The sequence below is a fragment of the Orcinus orca genome, chromosome 13, assembly GCF_937001465.1.
Source record: "Orcinus orca chromosome 13, mOrcOrc1.1, whole genome shotgun sequence".
Taxonomy (NCBI): domain Eukaryota; kingdom Metazoa; phylum Chordata; class Mammalia; order Artiodactyla; family Delphinidae; genus Orcinus; species Orcinus orca.
Window position 1 is genome coordinate 55820230 of NC_064571.1, and position 26912 is coordinate 55847141.

At 38.2% G+C, this 26912-nt stretch overlaps 2 protein-coding genes and 1 pseudogene across 10 annotated transcripts in view; 1 reads left to right on the top strand and 2 right to left on the bottom strand.

Moving 5' to 3' along the window:
• Positions 1-14191, top strand: part of PREPL (prolyl endopeptidase like) — a 57553-nt gene extending 43362 nt beyond the window's left edge. For all 3 annotated transcript variants that reach the window (XM_049695987.1, XM_033419150.2, XM_033419151.2), the window contains 6 exons: positions 1850-2025; positions 5138-5354; positions 9103-9252; positions 9658-9781; positions 10633-10706; positions 11077-14191. In XM_049695987.1, the coding sequence (XP_049551944.1) occupies positions 1850-2025; positions 5138-5354; positions 9103-9252; positions 9658-9781; positions 10633-10706; positions 11077-11166 (831 nt within the window). In that variant the 3' untranslated portion in view covers positions 11167-14191. The remainder of the gene's footprint in view (positions 1-1849; positions 2026-5137; positions 5355-9102; positions 9253-9657; positions 9782-10632; positions 10707-11076) is intronic.
• LOC105748969 (sorting nexin-6-like) lies at positions 3102-4538 on the bottom strand (annotated as a pseudogene).
• Positions 11708-26912, bottom strand: part of SLC3A1 (solute carrier family 3 member 1) — a 51363-nt gene continuing 36158 nt past the window's right edge. For all 7 annotated transcript variants that reach the window (XM_049695995.1, XM_049695992.1, XM_049695991.1 and 4 more), the window contains 6 exons: positions 25695-25814; positions 23639-23763; positions 22202-22397; positions 19502-19669; positions 18374-18490; positions 11708-12347 (listed from right to left, as the gene is read on the bottom strand). In XM_049695995.1, the coding sequence (XP_049551952.1) occupies positions 11907-12347; positions 18374-18490; positions 19502-19669; positions 22202-22397; positions 23639-23763; positions 25695-25814 (1167 nt within the window). In that variant the 3' untranslated portion in view covers positions 11708-11906. The remainder of the gene's footprint in view (positions 12348-18373; positions 18491-19501; positions 19670-22201; positions 22398-23638; positions 23764-25694; positions 25815-26912) is intronic.

A 26912-nucleotide genomic window follows, 5' to 3' on the forward strand; every position in this document is an offset into this window, starting at 1 on the left:
GTCTGGAGAAATTGGGGAAAGCTTCTCTGAGGAAGTAAGATGATCAAGAGTTAAGCTAGAAAAGGGGAAGGAGGATTCTGTTTTGTGCAGAGGCCCTGAATTGAGGGAGAAATAATGCATTCAAGAAGTATAAAGGAGAACAGTATGGCCAAAGTCTAGCGTAAAAGAGGGAAGATTGTCCGGGGGCAGTGGGAGGTTGGGGAGGTAGTAAGTAGAGAAGAAAATTTGAGCAAGTGAGGAACAAATTAATACATAAACCATGGCCTTGAATTTAAGGAATTCTCAGAGCTTAGCACATCATACATCAGATAATTTTGCATGTACTGACAAAGAATGAATCAAAACAGAAGCCTTTTTTCCTTGTGAATTTTTTCTTTAATTCACTGATTGTTTTAAAAAATATCTTGAAGCAAAGACTACTTTAATAACTACTTTATAAAAGCAATACACGCTTATTAGAACAAATACAAAAATATAGAATGTATAAAGTTTAAATGACTACTTTTCAGTCCTATTTGCTGTACTGCATAGAAATAATCATTGTTAATACATTATCACCTTCCAGATTTTGGGGTTTTGTCAACAAAATACATATGTTTAGGCTTTGTTTTGTTTTACAAAGATGGGATTTATACCAGTCTCCCAAAATGTTGTAATTTTACCCCAAATGGAAAGAACAGTGAAGCTAAGCTTTTGGAGAGCCAAGGGATTCTTCGTACCTTAGGGAAGAAGGAAACAACTGCTAAAGGGAAGCTGCTGTAACTACAGGCATTTTTGCACTGCTGATGAACTCAGGGATTCAGGCCATCACGGGACTTGCTACCATCCTTACCTCTTCCTTTTCATAAGTTTTCAACCAACAAGCTTTTCTCTGCTTGTTTAAGTGAAGTTGGGTAGGAGGCAGGAAGATGAACACAACAAGATTATTTTATAGAAATAAATCTGCATCATTTTATAAGAATGAATCTTACTGAGAAGTGAAAATTCAGTTACGGTGAAAATTCAGTTACACTGTCATAACGGGTTTAATAATGAGAGGAAGAGTTCTTCCTTATTTGATAACACTCTAGTGCCCCAAAGTGAAGTTTTCAAAATGGGAATGAAAAAAATAGGGAGAGTGGCCTGGTTATATTATTTTCCTTATGTAAACTAGTGCTTTTTCATTAAGTTTCTGTAAGCAGGGTGAGAACCAACATTTTCTACCCTTTTTCTATGAAAGGAAGTCAGTTGAGTGTGAACTACACTGGAGTATAGTTATTTGCCCTAAAAATAATTTAGATGTTAAAATTTATAAAACTTAAACTGCTTTTAAACATTTTAAAAATAAATAGGTCTTTGAAGAGGATGTGGGTGGGTGTTAGGTCAGTAAGAGATTTCAGGTTTTAATGATTGAGAATTCTGACTATTGAGTACAGAAAATTGAGTTGTTAAAACTTCTTTAATTAGCATATTTGTATATATTCAAAGATGAGAAATGCCCGTATGTAACCTGAGGTATAGGAAGAATACCGTGCTAGTATATCTAACCTTGATAGGTATTTTGGCTTGTTGTGAAAGAAAAAAAATTGTTATACTGAGTAGTGAAGAACTCTTTAAAGTCACTTTACTGTCCTGAAAAGCTACATTTCATAAACTGTTTTCAAGCCAGACTCTTGCTGTTCCTTTCTAGTTACTATTATAGGTCAGCAGAGTAGCTGAAAATTAAGGACCTGAGGGATTTTTAGAGACCGTAACTCTTTTGTCTTAATTAAATGAAGTTGGTGCTCAACATCAATAAGCAGCACATAAAATTGGGGTTAAAACTGTTTGAGAAGACTTCTTTACCTGCGTAGTAAATCTTCATTTCCAGGATGGAAAATTAGTGCCAATGACTATTTTCCATAAAACGGATTCTGAAGACTTGCAGAAGAAACCTCTCCTGGTACATGTATATGGAGCTTATGGAATGGATTTGAAAATGAATTTCAGGCCTGAAAGGCGGGTGTTGGTGGACGATGGATGGATATTAGCATATTGTCACGTTCGGTGAGTCAACACATTTTGCCTGGAATATGAGTACTGGAGTATTGTCACATGTTCAAAATAACAGTATATTGGGGAGCAGAAGTTTATTTTCTCATTTGTATTGTTGAATTTGTGTATTCTTAAACCTGTGCTAGTAGAACGTGATTCAGTAACATATTAATTAATCCCAAAAGCAAAAGGGTAGATTTTTCGGATTTTACACCAGATTTTTAGGATTTTTAGAATAGCTAAAATAAGCACTGTACTTTCTTAGTTACATTATTATTTCCATTTAATTCTCATGAGTTTGGGTTTTTCTAAAATAGCCTCTTAAGCTGGACTCCCTTTTTTCCACTCTAATTTCCATTTTATTTAAGCTGTTTTCAGGACACAATTAGTATTATATGTTTCTGCTTAAAATTCTTTACCACTTCCCCATCTCCACAATAAAATCCAAATACCTCAGTGCAGTATTTAACATCCTAATGATTTGGCTTATCTTTGTAGTGGCATCTGTCATCACTTCCCAAACATGTCCTGCTCTCCAGACATGCACATCCTACACATCCAGCCTCGCTACATGCTTTCAAATGACAACGTCTTTCCCCTCTGTGCCTTTGCACATGCTGTGTCTTAATGCCTTCCCTTTCTTTGCCCTAGTGGGAACTCACATTCTTCCTTCAAGACTCAGCTTAGATATCACCTCCTTAAAGCATTCATGTTCCTGACTCCTGTATATACCCCTAACCTGACAGGTGGATGTTCTCTCCTCTGGTTCTGGTTCTGTTACAGCAGCAACCACATTGCTTGGTAGCTGTTCTCTTTCCCCGCAAAATTATGACCTCCAGGACAGAGGATTCTACTTTTTTATATATATATATATATTTTTTTTTTTTTTGCGGTACGCAGGCCTCTCACTGTTGTGGCCTCTCCCGTTGTGGAGCACAGGCTCCGCACACGCAGGCCCAGCAGCCACGGCTTACGGGCCCAGCCGCTCTGCAGCATGTGGGGTCTTACCGGACCAGGGCACGAACCTGTGTCCCCTGCATCGGCAGGCGGACTCTCAACCACTGTGCCACCAGGGAAGCCCAACTTTTTTATATTTTTAAGGCCTGCATTTAGCACAATATCTGGTAAACAGAAAGCAGGCACTCAAAGCATATTTGTTGAGTCAGTTTTGTTTTTTTTTAAGGAAGATTTATTTAACAACTAGTCAAAAAATGATACTGTTTTTCCATATTAGGTACTAGAGTCTTGCAAAGCTAACCATTAGATTTATTATAATAGATATTATTGTTTAAATTAGATGATCTTTAAAATCCCTCTCATTTCTAAGATTCTCTATTTTTAAAACTAGAATAAGGTTTCATAACTGACTCATTACTAAATTATGTCACTTAAATTATTAAATCTTTAATATGACACTACCTTTGCATGTTTCAGTTCTGACTCTGCCAGTTCCAGTCATTTTTTCTGAATGCAGCAACTCTTCTTGTCTTAAAATCTCTACATTCTTGTTTTACAGCTACAGATATTTTTTCAAATTTCTGATGGCATAATTGTTGGGACGTTTCATCCTACAGAACACCTTTATTTTTCACTCTTGCTTTATCCAGTGCTTTATTACCATTTTCATAATCCAGTGGTGACCTAGATCTTAGATAGAGGAGATCCTTAGCAGCTTGAGATTCTCTTAAGTAATATTTTTAAAGGTCAGAAAGTTTGAGGTCCTCATCAGCTGACACTTTTTCTTGTTTTATCAAACAGTTCTGAACCTTTAAGAAAAACTTGCATATATATGTAGAAACCTGAGTTCCTAAAGCATATAATGAAGAACCAATTCTACTGTAATCATCTGCAGCACTTTTGTGGGATCTCATCATCCTATCAGATTTAGCAGATGCATCCTTAACTCGGTTATGATATTCTAAAAGGAATGTTCGTTCATGCTCAAAGAAATCATCTACATCCTTTACTCAAGAAACAACTACTTCATCTGCTGATTTAACCACATTTTTAAAGAAATCTTCAAGTTTCTCTTTTTTATTTTGTCCTCGCACAGTCAAATGTTGATTATATTCCAGGAAGACATAGAAATTTAAATCTTTCCTCAAAATGGGGTGTGCTGCCACACAACACAGGAACACTTCATGCACTGCAACGGTCTTTTTTTTTTTTTTTTAACATCTTTATTGGGGTATAATTGCTTTACAATGTTTGCTTTATAACAAAGTGAATCAGTTATACATATGCATATGTTCCCATCTCTCTTCCCTCTTGCGTCTCCCTCCCTCCCACCCCGGTCTTCTTGAATATTGCCAAATATACTCAGCTTCCAGCTCCTGTTTCATCTTTGTGAATTCTTCCTTTGTCATAGACCCTTCTCGAAGTTTCTGTAGTTTTTCCCTTGAGGCATCAAAATCGGGTCTTGGTGGTGCTTGGAGGGATAATGTAACCTGCGTAGTCTTCACTTTCAATGAAGGAATCATGAAGCCAGATAAGTTCCTTGTGTTGTCGAACAACAGAAGACTCATTTTGTTTAAAATTTGGCAATGAACTCTTTGTGTGAACAGTGAATTTTACTTTCTCTCTCTTACTAAGAGCATCAGAAATGTCCACCTGTAGAGCAGCATCACTTTGAAGATCTACATTTATTGCTTTAAGTCCACGGTCCTCCTCTGAGAGGAAGTCGGGGCTGTCCTGCAGGGTTGGCAGGGCCCGGCACGCCAGGGAAGAGGATGGAGTCGGGGAGGCACAAAGCGAGACATTAGTGCCAGGCCCATGAGGCCCCCATGCCTGCCCCACGCCTGCTGCCCCCCACTGCACACCCAGGTCTCAGCACAGGCTTGAATCAATTTTTGATTGTTTGTGTCAGGGGTTGGCAAACTTTTTCTCTGAAGAACAAAATAGTAAACATTTTAGGCTTTGCAGGCCACATATGGTCTCTGTTGCATATTCCTAGTTGATATTTTTTTCCCCAACCTTTAAAAATGTAAAAATCCTTCTTAGCTCAAGGGCCATACAAAAACAGGCCTCTGGGGAGATTTAACCCACAGACTGTAGTGTGCTGACCCTGACCTATATATCATTTACATTTTTTCCCCACTAAAACTTTTTTGCCCTTTAATTTCAGGGGAGGTGGTGAGTTAGGCCTCCAGTGGCATGCTGATGGCCGTCTAACTAAAAAACTCAATGGCCTTGCTGACTTAGAGGCTTGCATTAAGACACTTCATGGCCAAGGCTTTTCTCAGCCAAGTCTAACAACCCTGACTGCTTTCAGTGCTGGAGGGGTGCTTGTGGGAGCATTGTGTAATTCTAATCCAGAGCTGCTGAGAGCTGTGACTTTGGAGGTAAGTACTCTGCCTCTACGGTTTACAGAATAGGGAGGCGTGAAGTAATAGATGCTCTAAGAAAAATTTTCTGTTACAGTTTTACCATAGCATAGGAGTATAACAAAGCTTTTAAATTTTAAGCACAGAATTACAGCTCTGGGAGAACTTCCCTGACAGTGTTCTTTATTGATATTTAAGGATTTCCTCTGAAGGATATTAATGGCTATTCCCACTGATCATTTTTTATTTGTAAGAACATTTAGAGTTGGTGGAAAAGAGACAAAGCATATACGAAACACCAGATCCAGGAAGTCAGGTCAAGCACACTGACTCTGGAATGTGTGAAATCCTTTGACTCTTCTTGCCCATCAACATTTCAGTCCTGGATTTAGGGCCTCTCTGTTTTCACATACTCTATTCTTATTAATGGTCTTTAGGAATATTTTTCTATATTTCAATTGAAATATCTTTTCCTGTTCTGAAAAGGCTCTATAGTCTTTTCCTGATGTCCAAAGTTACGAAATTATAGCCGCTTATTTCACCTCCATCTTTCTTCTGCTTCCTGGTTAGTATAGGGGAGAAAGAAATTTTCCTCTTCCCTCTAGGTTCTTCTGGCTGGTCTCAGAATTAAATTGACATGAGACAGATTAACAGGAGAAAAATCAAACAAAAGTTTAATAACATGTATACATGGAAGAGACCCAGCAGACTGAGTAACTCACCAAAATGACCAGAATGGTGGCCATGGTTATTCACCTTAAACACCATCTTCAGCTAAAGACGAAAGAGGATGTTAGGGGTAAGACTTCAAGGGGTAGAAGGCAGTTCACATGGAGGTGGAAAAGCAAAAGTTTGATAAACAGATGTTTGCTGGGTTAGCAGAGACCATGGGACACAGAGTGGACTCTGGTCTCTAAGCATTTCCCCACCACAGCTAGTCCATATTTATTATCTGGTGATGTTCCTGTAATACACCCTCTATCTAAATTCTTCAGGCTGTTAGGGAGAATATCAAAGTTTCTTCCTGAGTCTTTTGGGCCTTGATTGATTTCAGCTTGAAATAATCTGGGGGTGACAAATTTTGTTCTTCTACAATAGATATTCTAGAAGATAATGACTAAGATGGAGAGTAAATTATTTTCAGGTTTTTTTTTTTTTTTTTGAGGGTGTGGGCTATACACTGTGGGCTTGTATTAAGTAAATAAGTGTTAAATATTCCTGATCTGTACATCTGTTTTTTAATAGAAATACTAAGTATAGAAGGGAAAAAACTCTATGCACAAAGACAATAATGTCAGAATTATAAAGAAAATGCAACTAACCTTTGACTTTCAGAAATCAGAAAGGAGGGCTTCCCTGGTGGTGCAGTGGTTAAGAATCCGCCTGCCAGTGCAGGGGACACGGGTTCGAGCCCTGGTCCGGGAAGATCCCACATGCCACGGAGCAACTAAGCCTGTGCACCAGAACTACTGAGCCTGCGTGCCACAACTACTGAAGCCCGTGCACCTAGAGCCCATGATTTGCAACAGGAAGCCACTGCCATAAGAGGCCTGCGCACCTCAACGAAGAGTAGCCCCCGCTCGCCACAACTAGAGATAGCCCGCATGCAGCAAGGAAGAACCAACACAGCCAAAAATAAATAAATAAATTTTTTAAAAAGAAAGAAATCAGAAAGGAAATAATCAGAAATATATAAGAATATTTATCCCACATTGCTTGTAATAGTGAAGAATTGGAGGTAACGCAGTTATCCCACAATTCATTCAAAGTTTGGAGCCCATTATGTCTGATTGGTAAACCTAAGTCATGTGGCTACTCTCACTCTGAGGGAAAGCTGGGAAAGGAACTATCTGGCATTTAGCTCCTCTACAGTGAGAGGCAGGCTGTCTCGTAAGGTTAGGGATATTCCAAATGCAGAAAAGGAGCTAAGATGCTAGGAAGCCAAAAAGAATTGCATTTGCCCATATTTGCTTAATGTTAATAAAAGAGAAAGCTGCAAAACATGTTAACAGAAGATCATATAGCTATATGAACAAAGCAGCTCCCATTTTATTAAATGTGTTAATACTGGTTATAAGCCAATGAGTGATATTCTTTTTCAACTTGGATAATTTTCAGATTTTCTTCAATTAGCATTTATTACCTTTTTATAATGTAAAATGTCCAACTGAGTTTATTCATGTGTAGTTGGGGTTTTATTTTTAAATTTTAATTTATTTTATTTATTTTTAGCTGCGCTGGGTCTTCGTTGCTGCATGCAGGCTTCTCTAGTTGTGGCAAGCGGGGGCTACTCTTCCTTGCAGTGGTGGGCTTCTCATCGTGGTGGCTTCTCGTTGCGGAGCACGGGCTCTAGGCACATGGGCTTCAGTAGTTGTGGCACGTGGGCTCAGTAGTTGTGGCTCGTGGGCTCTGGAGTGCAGGCTCAGTAGTTGTGGCACATGGACTTAGTTGCTCAGAAGCATGTGGGATCTTCCTGGCCCAGGGCTCGAACCCATGTCTCCTGCATTGGCAGGTGCATTCTCAACCACTGCGCCACCAGGAAAGCCCTTATTTTTAAGTTTTAATTGTGGTAAAATAACATAAAATTTACCATCTTAACCTTTTTTTTTTTTTTGCGGTACGTGGGCCTCTCACTGCTGTGGCCTCTCCCACTGTGGAGCACAGGCTCCGGATGCGCAGGCCCGGTGGCCATGGCTCACGGGCCCAGCCACTCCGCGGCATGCAGGATTCTCCCAGACCGGGGCACAAACCCGCGTCCCCTGCATCAGCAGGCGGACTCTCAACCACCGCGCCACCAGGGAAGCCCCGATCTTAACCATTTTTAAGTGTGTTCAGTTCAGTAGTGTTAAGTACACTCAACGTTGTTGTGCAACCAGTTTCCATAACTCCTCATCTTACAAAACTGAAACTCTGTACCCATTAAATAGCAACTCCCCAATTTCCCCTTCCTCTGGACCCTGGGAACCACCATTCTAGTTTTCTATGAATCTGACTACACTGAGGTACCTCCTATATAAATGGAATCGTACAATGTTTTATATGTCTTTTTTTTTCTTTTATATATGTCTTTTTATAACTGGTTTATTTCACTTAGATAATGTTCTCAAGGTCTATTGTGTTGTAGCAGGTGTCAGATTTTCCTTCTTTGTAAAGCTGAATTTCATTTTATCATTGTATTTATATTTTGCTTATCCATTCATCTATCAGTGGACACTTGGGTTATGTCCACCTTTTGGGTATTGTAAATACTGCTGTGAACAGGGGTGTACTCTTCAAGACCCTGCTTTCATTTCTTTTGGATATATACCTAGGAATAGAATTACTGGATCATATGATAATTCTAAGTTTAATTTTTTAAGAAACCAACATACTCTCTGCACCATTTTACATGCCCACCAGCAGTGCACAATTGTTCCAGTTTGTCCACATCCTTGCCAACACTTTTTTTTCTTATAGTAGCCTAATGGATGTGAGGTGGTGGCATTTATTATGTGAATAAAAGAAACAAAACTAAAGGCAAAAATTGGGAAATTGGAAGATAAATCCTTTGTCATTTAAGGAGTCTGAATACCTTAAAAGCCAGTTATAAATCACAGGCCTTGGTTACAGACTGGCTAATAAATCTGGCTCCTGGGAATGTTCATAACTTCTTGAGCTTTGTTCTGTGATGTCAGCATGTATATTCATAAAGTATAGTATTTTTCTGAAACTCATTTTACCAGTTTATTAATTGAAGTTTAAATTTCTCTGGCTTTTTTTTTTTAAGGCACCTTTCTTGGATGTTCTCAACACCATGATGGACACTACACTTCCTCTGACATTAGAAGAATTAGAAGAGTGGGGGAATCCTTCATCTGATGAAAAACACAAGAACTACATAAAACGTTACTGTCCCTATCAAAACATTAAACCTAAGGTAGTGAAAGACAGTTATGATATACTATGCTGAAGTGATAGAGAGAATAATGAAAAGGATATTTACCCGAGCCAAAGCAGGAATTTAGTAAGGCCTTAGATTGTTTCTCCTTATAATACTCACCTTTCAGCCCCTTCTCTGCTCATACTCCATGTTTGTTTCAACTTAATAGCTCAGGAGACTAGATTCAATAAGATCAAGGTCTCACTAGTCAAGAAAAGGTTATTCCAGGTAACAAATAGTCTAGTATTGTGATGCCTCATATCTCTCAAGAATATCAAATGAGAAAAAAAGTTCTAGCACTTAGGGAAAAAGAAATTGGAGGTAATTGTTTTTCATAATCCATAAGGTGGAAAGGGACCATAAGGAATAATATAAATTCTTTGTACATCTCTTTTCTTTCAGCATTATCCTTCAATTCACATCACAGCTTATGAAAACGACGAACGTGTGCCTCTGAAAGGAATTGTAAACTATACTGAGAAACTCAAGGAAGCCATCGTGGAGCATGCTAAGGACACCGGGGAAGGTAGGAGACCACCTGGGAGCAGGGGACGTAGCTACATGGACTGTCACCTTCAGTGTACTGCTCAGAGTAGTACTGCAGACCAGATCAATCACCCATGATTTTAGACAAATCAGTTTTTCCTGTGTCAACTACCCATTTGAAGCAAATGTAATAACTATAACTGCCTCGCCTGTTTTTCAAAGGACAGCATTAAAATAAGGTAGGCAATGCACAAAGAAAAAAGTAAATTTAAATATCTACATAACTTGGAGGTGTACTATCATACCGTATCATATCATTCATTCTTTAACAAAATTAATTGAGCTGTTATTCTTGGGAATCTCTAAAAACAAATTCTGAAGTTTTTGCTCTGGAGCTTCAGTGCCCAAACTAGCAACTTTAATTTTCTCTAGATCTTTCAATTTTATTAGACAAGAACTCTTACTGTTTTTCCTTGGCAAGACATGCCAGGACCTTCTGGGCTCAGGGTTGGAGGGTCTCACATACAAGTTTCCAGACAGTTGCCCTGTATTCAGTTCTGTGTCTCACTTTCACCCATTGCTATAGTTGGTGTTTCCAGGTCACAAGGCTCTCAGATTCCATAAGACCGATTGGCTTCCTTCTCCATGTAGCCCTGTAGTCTCTTCCATCCAGCTTCCTCTGCCTCTGGGCCTCCTCCTGCTTTTCCTGTTTCAAGAATTTGTTTTCTACTGCTCTCCCCAACTCTCCTGTCTTTGTTGGTGGTGGTGGTCGTGGCTTATGCCTTTCTCCTTCGCTGTTATTTTAATAGAGTGCTTGGAAGGAGCCGGGTGAAATGGGTGGGTCTCAGTTGGCCGAAACCTTCTAATTGTTTCATATGTTAACTCTTTCAGGTTATCAAGCCCCCAATATTATTTTAGATATTCAGCCTGGAGGCAATCATGTGATTGAGGATTCTCACAAAAAGGTATGCTATCAAGCCCCTTTAAGTTGACAGATCCCCAATTAGTGATGTGTTGTACTCAGCCTTTCAGTGGTTACAGCAGGGTTTGTGCCAGCTGCTTCACCAACTGTCAGGTCTATGGCTGAGACCTGAGGGGGAAGGAGGAACTCAGAGTCAATAAAGAGAAAAAGTACTTGATACAGGAGCTCTGTCAGAGAAAGTAGTTGAATGTCAGTTGTTGGGAGCCTTCTGCCTCTGTGCCAAATAAAAAGTACCTTTGCCATAAATTGCTGACTTCAGGGTTAGGTGAAGATGGATGGACAAGGAGAGACTTGAACACTGGAGTTGTACCACAAAGGCCTTCTATCTAATTTTTTAAATGTGTTTCTTTTAGATTACAGCCCAAATTAAATTCCTGTATGAGGAACTTGGACTTGACAGCACCAGTGTTTTCGAGAATCTTAAGAAATATCTAAAATTCTGAAATGCTGCATTCAGTGGAAATTGGAAACACACTGAAATATTTCATAGTCATATTTCCAGTTACATTAACAAAAGTGAGTTTTTTAAGTTAGTAAATAATTTTTAAAATTTGCTTCTCTGTCCAGATTTTGTTTTGTATACAGCTCACTTGCTTATACCGTTGTCTCCATTGATGCACACGCCCCTTAACCTAGGAAAGTAGTTTTCAAACCATGCTCTGTAGAAGGACATAGAGAAGGGAGTGAAGGAAGGATTGGTGACAGCAGAACTTTCCCCTTTCCCGCATCAGAACAGGTTTGTTTTACTCTGATTTTCTTTGAACAGTTTACAAATCAAGGTCCTGCTTCTTTGCTAGTGAACATTTTTAGATACTCTAGCAGTTAAGTCATCCTCCAGTTTCTGTACCTGCATTTTATGGAAGAAGATTATATTCCTCACATTAAAATTCATTAGATCTCTCTAATATTCTGGAGTCCTAAGGTGCTCTGATCATCTCTTATTGATGCTAACTCAAAAAAATTACAAGTTCCTGCAAGGGATAATTTTCTTTTAAACACTTTATTATTCTTGAAAAACATTTGAGAACCTATCCTAAAGCAGTTTCACTCAAGCTACAGAAATATCTAAGAATTAATTACCGAGCATAAAGTTCACCCAGCAGCATGCTGCTGTACGTGAAGTTACTGCAAATGCTTACAGTAGAACAGAATGCTAGGGTCGCCATCTCTTTCACAGAGGTGCCTAACACAAGCTGTACAGTATGTTCAATACACTGGAATAGCATGCCCGGTTGGAAACAAAACATCTATCTTGGAATGCTGTTTGGTGATGAAGGAGATTCCTCGTGTTGTATTCAAGGATGAGTCCTTCTCCTTTGTCCAGTGTAATGGCATGCGTATCAACTTCACGGCCTTTGTAGGCAAAATTGGTACTTAACCTTATCCTTACTCTTGTGGGAATATCTGAAATCATTTCCTTTAGATTTAGCAGTGATAAGTCTCCAAAATTCAGAACCATGAGGAAGACTCTGTCTATGCCGTCCAGCTCTCTTGTGTACACAACAGAGTGATTGTCATTCCTCAAGTAGCAAAACCAGCCCCTGCTGAGGAGCAGCTCATTGGCATGAAGCAGACTTAATTCTTGATATAACTTCAGTGCTGATCTGGGCTGAGTCTTTTGGACCTATTTTTTTAAAAAAGAATATTCACATAAATGTTTGATTCTAAGAGTATCAAATAAGGAATTATTTCCCCAGAAAACTTGCTTCTATTTTAACCCTTAAAACAACTACCAACTTTTAAGTATTAATAAGTAGGTAAGAATAGTTTATTTAACTACCGATAGAAACTACAAATTCAGGGTTTCACCTTGTCTGGGAGTGACTGCTGCGTGCACAGTTCTCTGCTACATCTTGGCCAGAGCTGATGTAGAGGCCAAATTTGACTCCACTAAATGTCCGTGTTTAAGTTAATGGATATTTAACTTGCCTAAAGAAAGTCCCTTTATGGTATATTTAACTGGCAGAAAAGCAGCCATCATGGCCATGGACTCCGAGCACCTCTGGTGAACTGGGGCTTCTCTGTTCTCTTCTGTAGAATAATGTGTAGGTTGGTGTAACATTAACAGATGCTAATTATGAACAGAAAATTGCAGAAACGGATGCAAAGCAAAATGCTGCCTAAAGTGAAAGTTAAAATATGCCCATTAAAGAAGATTGGGGTTAATTTTAACAGCTGTATAAAATATACATAATTTAATGTACTTTTCTTGTTTTCCTTTAACATTTTAAGCATCTTGTTATATTAAATGTCATTTTAATGGCAGAATAATATTCTAATGAATAGTTATACGATACTTAATCATTCCCTTTCATTTTGACATTCAAGTTTCTAATATGCTTCCCCCATATCTGGATTATTTATTTAAGATATAAATATCAGAAAGACAATTATTATGTCAAGAAGTATGGATACTTGATACATAATGCCAAATTTGTCTTCATAAAAGCTGTTGCCAAATCAGTGATAGCATTCATTTCATTGTAGTCTTGCCAGCCATGTTGACCTCAGAGGTACTGGTGGTTGTTTGGGGCAGGTGCGTTTAATGTGTGGTGTTTAGTGAATATCTAATGAATGTCTGAAAAATATGTTTATTCTGTGTTTATCAGGTACAAAGGTGTTTATGGTACATGTATATGGTATATGTATATGACTTGTCAAATTACTACTAACATTTTCTATAGCCTTAGATAATGCATGAAAAAGCATAGTTCAGTGCCACTCACATAAGAAGTGCCCAGTAAGTGTTAACTATTATTTTTGTCTACTTCATTTACCACTTTCTAGAAGTATGTTGAAGTGTCTCTCTGTAATTGTTGATTTATCAGTCTTCAATTGCATTTCTCATAGTACTTGTTTTATACATTTTGAAGGTATTGTTAGATGCATAGATTCATGATTTATAGGGGAATGTTCTTTCATCAGTTTTTGAAAATTGCCTTTGTCTCATGCTTTTCATATTGAATTCTATTTTGTCTGCTATTAAATATTTCCACACCTGCTTTTTGTAACTATATTTTTTTAAATAGAAAATTGCATGCATACAATATAAAATTCAATTATAAGAATAATATATAAATGGTTTTGTTCAACACTATCCCCTAGCTTCCCATTTTCTCTCCCAGAGATAGACGCTATAATTGTTTATATTCTTTCATTTTATGTTTCATATGAAATACATTCTGTGCCTATGCAGACATAGGTAGACATACTTTTCCCTTGTTTACACAAATAGTGGCATGTTACCATTCTGTACGCTGTTTTTTTAATTATTTAGTACATGTTAGAGGTGGTCTCTTATCAATGCACAGAGAACTCCCTCATTCTTTTTCACAGCTGCGTACTTGTCTCTTGTATAGATTAACCATAATTGATTCAGCTGGCTTTCTATTGACGAAATATATAAATCATTTCCAGAGTCTTCTGCTATTAAGAACAGTGCTCCACAATCCCACTACTGGGCATATACCCTGAGAAAACCATAATTCAAAGAGTCATGTAAAAAAAAAAAAAAAGAGTCATGTACCACAACGTTCATTGCAGCTCTATTTACAATAGCCAGGACATGGAAGCAACCTATGTGTCCATTGACAGATGAATGGATAAAGATGTGGCACATACATACAATGGAATATTACTCAGCCATAAAAAGAAACGAAATGGAGTTATTTGTACTGAGGTGGATGGACCTAGAGACTGTCATACACAGTGAAGTAAGTCAGAAAGAAAAATAAATACCATATGCTAACACATATATATGGAATCTAAAAAAATAAAAAATGGTTCTGAAGAACCTAGGGGCAGGACAGGAATAAAGATGCAGATGTAGAGAATGGACTTGAGGACACGGGGAGGGGGAAGGGTAAGCTGGGAAGAAGTGAGAGATTGGCATGGACTTACATATACTACCAAATGTAAAATAGATAGCTAGTGGGAAGCAGCCGCATAGCACAGGGAGATCAGCTCGGTGCTTTGTGACCACCTAGAGGGGTGGGATAGGGAGGGTGGGAGGAAGACGTAAGAGGGAGGAGATATGGGGATATATGTATATGTATAACTGATTCACTTTGTTATAAAGCAGAAACTAACACACCACTGTAAAGCAATTATACTCCAATAAAGATGTTAAAAAAAAAAATACCAATTGGATAGGTTAAAAATGTTATATAAATTTATATTTCTTTTAAAAAAACAGTGCTGCAGTAGAGATCCTTGAATTTTCCACATGTGCAAGTATTCCTAGATACAGATATCTAGGAATGAAATTACTAAATTAAAGGGTATGGTGCATTTTTTTGTTTTGAAAGCTACAGCCAGGTGGCAAGGTTTGTTTTTGTTAGCATTTGCCTGTAATATCTTTATTTTAATTCTTTCTCTGTCCTTTTGTTTTAGCTATATCTCTTATGTCAGATTTTCTTTGTTTTCTAATCTAAGAGTTTATATCTTTTAATCGGTGAATTTAACCCATTCATATCTGTGATTACCATATGTTTAGACATAATCCTGTAGCCTTATTTTTTATCTTAGTTGTACTAATGTTTTATTTTAGTTGTACTAATGTTTTATTTTCTTCCTTTTTAGCTTTTTATTGGATCAATTGGTTTTCTTTATGTATTTTTTTTCCTTCCAGTATCGTTCAAAAATTACACATTTGTGTCTTTTCTTCTGATGGTTACCCTTAAAACTGTAAGAACCATTTAAAACATATTTTTTTCAACATACAGAGCAGTGCTGTCCAGTAGAACTTCCTGCAGTGCCAAAAGTTCTGTTTCTGTGCTGTACAATATGGTAGCCACTAGCTACTGAGCACTTGAAATGTTGCTAGTGTGAAACAGGAACTGAACTTTTAATTCTGTTTTAGTAGTCACAGTGGTTAGTGGCTACTGGACAGCTCAAATCTAGAGTGAGTTACTGTTTCCATCCTTGTAAAGTGCGTTAGCCTGCGCACATGTGCCTTTGCTCACTCAAACACACACACACACCCTCCCTGCCACCACTTCCCAAATAGAAAGAAATCACTAAGATTTTTACTCCAGAATACCTTATTTTACATTATGTATCAAAAATTATTCATCCTTAAGTTTTGTTGGTTCCTTTCCTCACTATGTTTTATACATCATATCCACCTTTTAGATTCCTTTTTGGTTTTGTTGGAGTCCCCAATTTCTCTTTCAGAAACTGGCTATACATGGTAAAATTTGGGTCCTTGCTTTTCCATCTCTGTTTTGCTCCTGAATGCTAGTTTGAATGGATGTAGGATTCTTTGTTTAGAATCAAGTTTCCATTACAACTTTGAAGGTAAAGTTCTAATGTGTTTTAGTATCGAGTTGAGAAGTCTGATGACAGTCCAATTTTCAGTCCTTTTCTCAGGCAATCTACTTCCGAGTTTGGTTTCTTTCTGTATATTTTTAGGTTTTCTCTTTATTAGTCTCTGTTCTTTTCTAGAACTTGTTTTTTGTTATATGTTGGAATTTCTAGATTTATTCTCCACATATCAAAAATTTTCTCTTTATACTGTTAACTTCTTTGCCTTTTTGTTTTCCATTTCCCTTGGAATATCAATGTCTTTTGTTACATGCAATGCAAATGAAAAGCCCTTTATTATTGCTATCAATTTACTATGGTGTTTCGTATTTTGATCGTGTATTAAAATATAATCATGTTGTGTTCTAAAAAGAAAAAACTTCTTTGTCTTTTTACAGTACACTTTGGGGTAAACCCTTGAGTCAGTTTTCCAGCACACTAATTAGCACTTCTATTTTATTGTTTATTTTGACAATATTTTCATATTTCTAAGATACCTAATCACTTCTTTAAAAGAGTGTCAAGGGCTACATAAAACAATAGTCTCTCAGGGAGGGAGCAGTTTTACTAATAATGAAGTCTTATGTTACATTTTCTTCGCTTTCTACAATGTTTTGTTAGGAGTGGTGTTTCTCTTTCATGGCCTTAATTTTTCTCAAATGTAGTGTGATTTTTGGTGATTCATTTCCTTTTGTATTTGATACTCCTTGTTTGCCTGTCTTCAGTTGCCTGCCTCTACTAACTGTGAGAAGCCAACTTGGAGGTAGGTCTGGTTTGTCTTTGGGGTGTAGGGGTTCTTTTCCTGTTTAATGGTGACCAGCTACCTAGGGTCCTACCCTCCTCTTAAGGCCTCTGTGAACTGAGGAGTAAAAACTCTTACTTTGGAGATCATTCCTCAGTGAATCATCCCAGGGAATTAGGTTTTCTTCTCCGTTTCTTTCTTCGACTGTGCTTGTAGAAGTTTAACACTATTTCAAGCTTTGCTCTACTCATTCAACACGAGTATGATCACCAAACAGGCCCTGAGTTTTTTCCTCAGGCAAATTCTGGGGCAGCCAATTGCAGCGGTGGATGAATTCCTGCAGTGCTCTCACCTGTACCTGTCAGTGCTGTTTTCTCCTGTGTATTTTAGATTATGGTTTCTATGCTCTTGTTTCTTTGTAATCTTAATTTTACTTTCTATCTTCTAGAAAGTACCTAAATTCTCACCTTGTTCTAGAGCTATTATGGAGGTGTTTTATTAAAATGGCATTGCCTGGGACTTCCGGTTATTTGATTATGGTTTAGCATCCCTCCAAGCATTACTCATGATCATTTTAACGACTTGACTGATCTGACCATTATTTTAATTTGCATTTACATTTTTCCATCTTTGCTGCTGTACTTTTTTATGTAGGATTTCTTACATATTGGATTCAAATTGGCCTATGGGAATATTTTGGACATTTGGACGTAATGAAAATCAGTAAGTGCACTTAATCCAAAACACAAATGTTAATATACAATTTTTGTGTTTCAAGGACCTATGACCATATAAAACAAAGTTATCCCTGGGGTGCTTGGATCAGGGAGATGTGGGAACCAGGAGGGTTTGCCTGAAGTTCCGTATCAGAATAATCTGGGGATTGTTTTCAAAATACTTAGTAGATGCTATAAAACTTGTATCCTCATGTGATGCCAGTAATTTCTCTCCCCATTAAGTAGTTCAGATTGTGTTTTCCAGTGAAAACACCTGAAACTCACCTGAAGCCATTTCACATTTTTCTGGTCTAAGGAAATGTGTTTAGCACTTTGCTGGAATTAATGCATTCCTGTTTAAGAAATTTGTTTGCTGAACTTGGCTAAGTTGATCGCCATGAGAACGGAAAATAGTATAGGCAAAAGCTGAAGGGTATGCTTTTCCAGAACAGCTACTTTTAGGGATTATTCAGGCTTCAGTTTCTGTAGGTAAACAGCCTTGCTCTCAAGAATCTTACCCTCGATTGATTGATTGATTGATCTCCTACTTTCTTTCCTTCCTTTGGAGGGGTGGAATGGAGAAAGGATAGCAGGCTTGCTGGAAGCCCTCCATAAAATGTTCTTAATATTTCATAGCTCAAAGTCATTCCAGTGAAGAGTTGTGTATTCTGTATGATACTTGAGATGGTACACTTCTGCACCCGTTTGTATTTCCACAAAAACATGATTTACAAACTCCTTAAAAATGAAAACTGCAAAAGAAGTCTATGTGATTGATTTAAAGAGCATCAGTTAAGGTTTTAGACAACTCAAGGTGAGTGTATGTTGTCAGCAACATGAACTAATTTCCTGTTCTGGAGTTAGCATGAAATTTTCATTGATACTTACATCAACATTCACAGTGTGGTAATCTGAACTGGTGGGTAACCAGGTGTGATTGCCTTCAGAAAAACCAGCATTTGAGCTATTGTCCCACTGCATTGGTGACTTTGAGAGAAGAGTATCCTATGTCAAAAGACCATAAAGAAAAAAAACAGTGGTCTGGTTATTAAAAGAAATGTAATTTGGCCATGATTTACTTCAGAAGTATTTAATTCCCTATATTTCTCAGCTAGTACTCAAATTCATTAGCATTCATAACGAAAAGGCCTTAATATTCAGTACATAAACCCGTTTTACACTTTCAATTGGAAAATAGTTAATGACATCTTGAGTGTAAATAAACTACTAACAACATTGATACATGCTTGGAATCTTTGCTGCTTTTCCCTAAAAATGAGTGATGTAGGATTTCAAAATGTGCCATTTACAAACTCATTATAATGTGATACAGTGATCGGTGAATTCAGGCATGCAGCCATGTACAGGTGAGCCTAGATTGTATCCTTTTTAGCCTGGTTATCGCATGAGTGCATACACAAATTTAGGAGCTTAAATAGAAAAGGTTTCATTGTGACTAAATATTAGGGAAATTGGATCTCACCATTGAAAGCTAACCATACAAATTATAGCTTCAAGGTCTTTCATCTGCCCAGCAACACAATTGTGAGATCCATAGCCTCAAACAAAAAACAAAATTTAAACTTCTCAGGCCTAAGGCTGTCCATTACATTTGTTAGCACAAGGATTCTTCCTTTTATGTTATGGCCAAGCGAGATCTAGCAATACAGACAAGCACTATAATAAATGTTCTTAACTCCATGTTTCAGGTAGAGGGCATTCGAAACTCAAAACATGGCTTCTTAAATTTTAGTGCACCTGAGAATCAGCTGGAAAACATCTTTGAAATACAGATCCTGGGCTCTACACAAGAAATTCAGTTGTATGGCTCAGCAAGCAGCATTTTTAACAAGCTCCCCAATCAAGAAAGCTGGAAATTTCTCACTGCCTAACAAACAGTGAGAAACAAAAGCTAAGTAATCATGATTTTCAGCAGCAGAATAGAAATAGTAAATTTTCTGATTTGGCAAAAAATGAGGATTTGGTGTGGTGCATGGTTAAGTTATATTAACTTACAACATCATAGGTTTCATTGAGATTTGTGGCTAAAATATTTCTCATTCCTATTTCTTCCCCGTAGTAAGTTATGGGAGTTCCAGGCAGTGTGAACACAAGCATGTTCATGATGTTGACATATTGTTTCCCCAGACGAGAAGTCAGCCGGTCATTGTCTGGTCCGCCAGTCTGAAAGGCAGATACTTTAAGAGCACAGCTCTATACAGAGTTTGCTGAAAGATTTACCCTATTTCACAAAAAGTCCACCAGGCAGAAAAACGTGGTTAACCATGGGTACCTTCGTATCAGCAAGCCTGCAATTGAGTCCTAACCCAGTTCCTTGCTGTACAATTGACCATCTGACTGACTTGGCCATTATGATCAACAAAATGGTGATAACAGCTTACTTCACATTCATATTGCAAATAAGATGAAATGTATGAGGGTACATACTAATATTTTTGCACATTTGGATAAGAGAATATTGACAGGAAAGGAAACAAGTGTTTCCTCCAAGGAGGGAACAGGTGGAGGGCACCGGGGTGAGAGAAAGACTTCTGATCTGTCCCTTTGTGTGTGTGTGATTTTTGAACTATTCAAAAAATTTTTAAGTTAAAAGGTAAATCAACTTTTACAAAAATATTTACAGTCTAAGAAGAAATTTTGTACAGGACTTTGTATTTTTAAATATATTTCTTTGTTAAATGTTCTGATTACATATTTTAACATCTAGTCCTTATTTAAGAGTTTATTTAAATCACCTAACCTTTCCATTTTACAAATGATGAAACAAGCTCTGAGAGACTGCATCATTTATTCAGGTTAAGGTCATGAAGCAGAACCAGCCTTTGAACTTGAGTCTGAGAATATGAACTTGATTGTTAGAATTCAGGAAAAAGGGAGCTTGCTTTTTTATTCTTTAGATTTACTAAAACTGTCTTTACAATTATCTTTTTATAGACCATTGTATTTTTCTATTTTTATGGCCAGAAAATTAGGTCAAACTTTTCCACCGTTTATTCTTTTCATTATCTCAAAAGCATCTGACAAGAAACCCTGTGATTTCTCAAGTCTTCTGAACCTAGATCACTTTTCTTTCTCAGAACTGAAATCAAGATTAGCATTGGACAGAGATCAGGGCCTCTCACAGGCTGAGATCCAGTTGCCTATGATATGAGACTTTGAGTATATGAAAAAACGTGCTACAACTACATTATAAAATTTGTATAGAGAGGGGGTACTTCTGGAATGGTGGAGTAAGAACCTCCAAAAATCTCTAGCATGAAAGCAAGGAGAATGTTGGCAAAAACTGTAAAAATCCACTTTTTCAGAACTTGGAAATGAAAGGCTTACAATACAAGGAGTGTTCAAGAAAAACAGCTGGATCTCAGAAGAGCAAGCTTTGTATCATTTTAACTGGCCCCTCAGATTCAAGATAGCCTTGAAAACCAACAGAAAATGTAAAACCCAGCAGCCTGGTAGCCACTGGAGGACCAAAATAGGTTTTGAGTTCATCAAAAGCTCCATCTCTAGAGAACTGGCACTGTTCGACCTTTCTAGCAGCTCACTTTTGGTTGGGTTTTTTCTTTATCTGATGTGACTCAAAGCTAACTGTGCAGATTGTCTTATCCCCAAGGCATTTGCCAAAAACAATCAGCAGCAATTGATTATCAATACTTGCCTGAGGTGGTGTTACCAACCTGGACTAAACAGAGACTGACCAAAAAACTTTATTTAAAGTTAGGAATAAGATGACCGTAAAGGGCTTTGAAAGGCTCTGACATTTTCCTGGAATCTAGAAGCCTACACACATGCACAGGGCTGCACAGGTAGCCAGGGAAGCCCCAAGAATCTAATCTCTCCCCTCTGGCTAACCCTGAAACTCAAGCAGAAAGGAAAGACTAAGGCGGAGCTGTAAGCTGCCTGCCAAAGTGTTGAAAGCATGCCCACCCCGCACACAGCCCTCAGCAAAGGCTGGGAGACTTACAGGTTCAAGGCATCTAAGGAATCTTAACAATCACTAGCTGACCAAGCAGAGACTTCAGTGGTCACACACAACAAGTAACACAGATATTACAGAATTAATCCAAGAAAGTCACTGAAGAAACAAAACACTGGAGAGGGGAGAATGTGATTTCCAAAATTTCTATACTTACTATTTAAAATATCCAGTGTTCAACAACAACAAAAAAGAATACAAGACATGCAGAGAACCAGGAAAGTGTGGCCCATACAGAGGGGGGAAAAGCATCAACAGAAAACTTGGCTGAGGAAACCCAAACATTGGACTTAGTGGACAATGACTTTAAATCAGCTCTTATACGCGTGTTCAAAAACCTAAACAACATCTACAGGATTCTTTAAAAGTATGCGAACAATGCCTTATCAAATAGATGCTGTCAATAAAGAGAAATTATGAAAAAAATTAGTTGAAAAATACAATAAAGGAAGTGAAAAATTCCCTAGACGGGCTGGACAGATTTGAACTGGCCAAGGACTCAGCAAATGAGACAGACCAGTTGAAATTATCTAGTCTCAGAACCAGAAGGAAAAGAATGAAGAATGACAAGAACCTGGTCAGGAGCTGGGATGCATCTGGCTCACTAAATCACAAAATAAAGGAAAGGTGAAGGTCACTTAGAGACAAATGTGCCCCTTGTTTCAGAGGACTATTCAGCAAGCACACCAGCACCGTATGCTGAGCTGCGCATAAGGACTCACCATCCAATTAGGCCATTCTCCTTCTGGCATGTTTTCCATCCAGGATGTGATAACCTCAAACACACTGTTCCCAGAAGGCATGTCTAGTTTACCGAGGTAACTGTTGAGGGGAAAATCTGCTTCTTGGATAAAAGGCAGACCGTAGTACATCATGGTCTTGGCAATGTTCTCTCCATGGGCTTCAGTCCCCATGAACCTGTAAGAGTTGGCAGTGCAGTGACATCAGGGCCTGTCAGGAGACTGGGAAAGTGCTTTGCAGCTGCTGTGTCTCATGGACAGGATGTTGGGAGGTGAATGCATACTGTTAACAGTATTGGCTAGGGCTCACTAGGAAGCAGAATCAAGCCAGATGACTAAGAAATGGCACACTGGGTCACCTGGCAGTTTCTCATATTAAACCCAAAGACTAGCTTAATACTAAGCCATGTCTAAAAGAAACACGTTTGGATCTCAGTCAATACTGTTCTTTTCTTTCTAACTCTGAATGAAACTCAGTAACTTGTAGGAAGACTTTATTTAGCACTCCACTTAGAATGTACAGTATATGTCTGCATATAAGGTAAGAGGGGTTCCCCCAAATTCCCCTTGTATTGGAATCCCTATAAAGTCTCACTTTATTATTGGGGTGCACTCAGTTGTTGAAAACCAAACACTTCAGGGAAGACATATTAGCCTGAAATGACCCACATCAATGCTGGTTTTAGCTGTTTGAGACATTACATTAATGGATAAGTTACATAGTATCTGGAGCTCGCGTGTTTCAGTTCCAGTCCCATCTCTGCGGCCACTACCTATGTGACCATTACCTGCATGCTCAGAGTCTCAGTCTCCTCATCTGTAAAGTGGGAATAGTGATCAGAGGACCTACTTTAAGGAGAAGAAATTTCTTGAACTCCTTTTCCACTGATTCTATTGGGTAATCTATATAAACACAATAAGAGTTAAATTCATTGAGTGTTTATTACGTGTCAGGCATTGTTTTAAGTGCTTCACAGACATTATCTCATGTAATCTCACAACAACCTTATGGGGGTGTCATCATCACTTTTTAATTGTTGAGAAAACTGAGACATGTTAACTAACCTAACAGCTAACAGTTTAGTTGGAACATTTGCATGCTAACAGGTCAAATAATGATAAAAAATAGTAATGGTTAATGACTAACCTTTGGATAATATATTATCTTTTAATTAATCTTCACAAAATTCCTGTGAATAAGTACTGTGGGATTTGCTTCATTTTACAAAAGGAAACAAAATCAGCAAAGTTAAGGAACGTGAGAGACTATACCATATATATACCATATATATATATGTCTGAGCATAACTGAGTTATGATACATTGTAATTATGCGGTTTATTAAATTATAACTGAATCTCTTAAGAACGCTTGGTTATGAGGGATAAAGTGCAGATCACACACTGCGCCCGTGGTTACCTGTATCTCCCAGGCTCCCTGCTGTACTGGTCCATTGTCTGCCGGAAGCTGCGGACAATGTCGTGCATTCCCACCTGTGTGGTGGTGAAGTCATGGTACAGATCCGAGTAGTGAGTGACTGTGTCCTTTGAAAACAGGACAGCATGGTTACCATCATGTCAAATGTCAAATGCCCATAGCTGGCCTCATGTGAATACGGACTGTCTCTTCAAAGGGCTCAAGCTGAGACCACATGCTCAAAGATGGTCCTAGGACTTATGCTGCTCAAGGGAATTTGTGGATGGAAAAGAACATTAGAAACTATTAGTGTTTCATTTTGTGTATAAATTATTAACTAAAATCTAGTAAACAAGTTAAATTTTACCAAACACCTAAATACTGATTACAAATGTATTTAATAAAATCCTCCTAAACATTTTATTGTCCCAAATACACCAGACATTTTTAAAGGCAAACAAAACATTATCTTAATTATAGAGTGTATTATTACATTATCTGCTTACAAAACTATTAATATCATGCATTTAAATTTGTTTCTTTACCATTTCTGTCCTTTATTCTTACCGTTATACTTTTCCAGGGTTTTAGTAATTTTTTGTGATACTCATTCTCTGCCTTCCTAGGGTTACAGTAATCTTCTGGAATCAAAGTAAAAGATTATGTCTAATACAGGCTCAGTTTGTAAGTCCTGGGTTAGGACGTGGACAGGCTAGAGAGTCCATGAGTTGCTATCCATTCAGTGGACCCCTTTTTTATAAGTGATTTTCCCTTGCTAGATCAAGGGAAGTTTTCTGAAATCTTAGATGTCTTCCGGAAATTACATGTTATTTAAGTTTTTCTTGGGTAGCACACAAAACCCATTGTTCTGATCATTTGTCTTGACTGGAAACATATGCCTGTCTTAGGACATCTGATTATAATTAGCAAGGTTATTTTGAGATTTCTTCTCCTCCAAGGATAAGTGCTTCTCTTTGGGACAACTGGCTAATACACAACCTTTTTTCCCCTTCATTTTTCCTTTCTACTGGAAATCATGTGCAACAACAACAAAAAAAGCTTAATCATAAACTTTGGTTCATGACATGGTCTCATAATTAGCCTATGCATGGCCAGCTTCCCTTTGTTACTCAGACAGGACTATCAAGCTGGTGACCATATGAATTTAATTTTACTTTCTAAAAAGGGCATCATGCTATATATAATAATTTTAGATTTTTTTGCTGCACATTATATCACTAAGATTGACCCATATTGCTGTGTCACTATAATTCATTTATTTTGACATTTCATTGTGTAAATGTATAAATCCGTTATTTTGGAATGCATTTTAGGACTACTGTCTACTTGGCCATTGAAAACAGAGAGACTGTAGAATGGTGGTCAACTAGAGGAGTGAGGGGGGCATGGGATTATTACTCTCTCACGTGTGACATGGGAGGAAGGTTGAGAACCACTGGTGGAAGCACAAAGAGCCCAAATTCTGCAGCAGGCTTGGGTGGAATTCTGTTTATCACCTCTGTCACCCTGATAAATTAATTTCTCTAAGATTTGCTAAATGGGGATCATGAAACGTCACAAGATGTTGAGAGAGTTAAATGGATACAACAAATAGCATACAACTGACACTCAGCAAGTGTTAGTTCCCTTCCCTTCTACCTGTGTGTCCTTTAATGACTACAAAAGCACTTGGGGAATTTAGGCCGCCTACCCTGAGCTTGAGTGATTGACAAAATCACAGTAAGTTATGGCCTCCGGTGGAGTCCACACTGTCCATGCCCTCCAGAAACCTCGCCTTCGAGGGACTCCTATAGGGATCACTCAGGAGGAAGCAGTGGAAGGAAATATCTGGTCACATGCATTTGAAACTCCTCTGTATTTTCTAAAGAAAATGATTCAAAACACTTCCCTCTGGTAAGTGGTGTCTCAGGCTAAAAAAGACAACACTCTGATGACATTTTCAGAAAAAATATATACATATATAACATTTTTAAATAAATATATGTTTACTTAAAAATATATTTTTAAAACATATATACGTATATGTTTAAAACTTTACCGGGATTTGGTTCTTATTCACTTGGGCCTCGTCTCTCAGATGCTTTGCTTCTAGAAGAAATTGAACAGCATCGAAGCTAAAGCCATCGACACCCTTTGAGAGCCAAAACTGTATAATTTCCTAAACATGAAGAAGCGAAACACTTGGTTACGTTAACCACACATTGTTGTCATAAGGTTTAATAAAGGCCTTGTCTGTTAATGACGTCCATCATAAAACAGTCACCTCCACATATAAAACAAGCACAGCACTCGTGTTCTTACCTATTTAGCACCACAGTGTCTGAGCATAATGAACTTTGAATAACTGCATTTACGGGCTCCCGTTCTTCTCTCATATTTGAATTCAGAATGTTACATTTGTAATTGATGCTATGAGCATGTTCCCAAAGTTTAAAGAATCCACTCAAAATGAAAGATGGGACTCAGGAGAAACTGGGAATGTAGTTCATCTGCCCCATGCCCAGTTCCTTCAAGGTCACTCCGAACAGAGAAAATCACCAATTAAGCGCCCAATCATGAAGGGCTCTTCCACCAGACTGGGAGATTCTGGAGGGAAAGAACTGCAGCTTTTATTTCTGCTTCCCTTGCCACTGACCCAGCAACTGTTATTTAGTGAACCAGTCGTGGAATGAAAGAATGAGGTATCAAGCCTGAATGAGTCAAACATGGTGTGATACTGTTGGGACACCAAAGAAGTACAGCATGTTCCCTGGCTTCGAGGCATCTACAGAGTAGTTGGGGACACATGAGACATGAGAGGGTTACCTAACACAAGGCAGGACACGGTTCAAAATCATGGGAGGAGATTACTCTGCATGACTATTGGACCTCCGAGAAGATCAAATTTAATATGGGTGGGCACAGCCAAGCAAGGAAAAGCTAGAGCTTGAACTTGGCTGGTGGGATGTGATCAGGAAGTGACTCTAGAAGAACATTCTGGACTGTTTGGGGTACAGCATGAGTCAAGCATGGAGGCAGAGGATGACTTGGCCTGTATTGGGGCAGTTAGGAGGACCAGGTGACCTTGAAAAGCAGAGGGCCTAGTCTCAGCTCCCCTCGCATGCCAACCCCTCCCAGCTGGGCCTACTCCTGCATCCACCAAAAGCCACCCTCCTGCAAAGGGACAGTGGCTCTCCCTGCTCTCCTTTCAGCTCAATCCTTGCTGAAAGGAAGGTTTTATAGGAATGTGTATATCACATTAGAGCAGAACCACCTG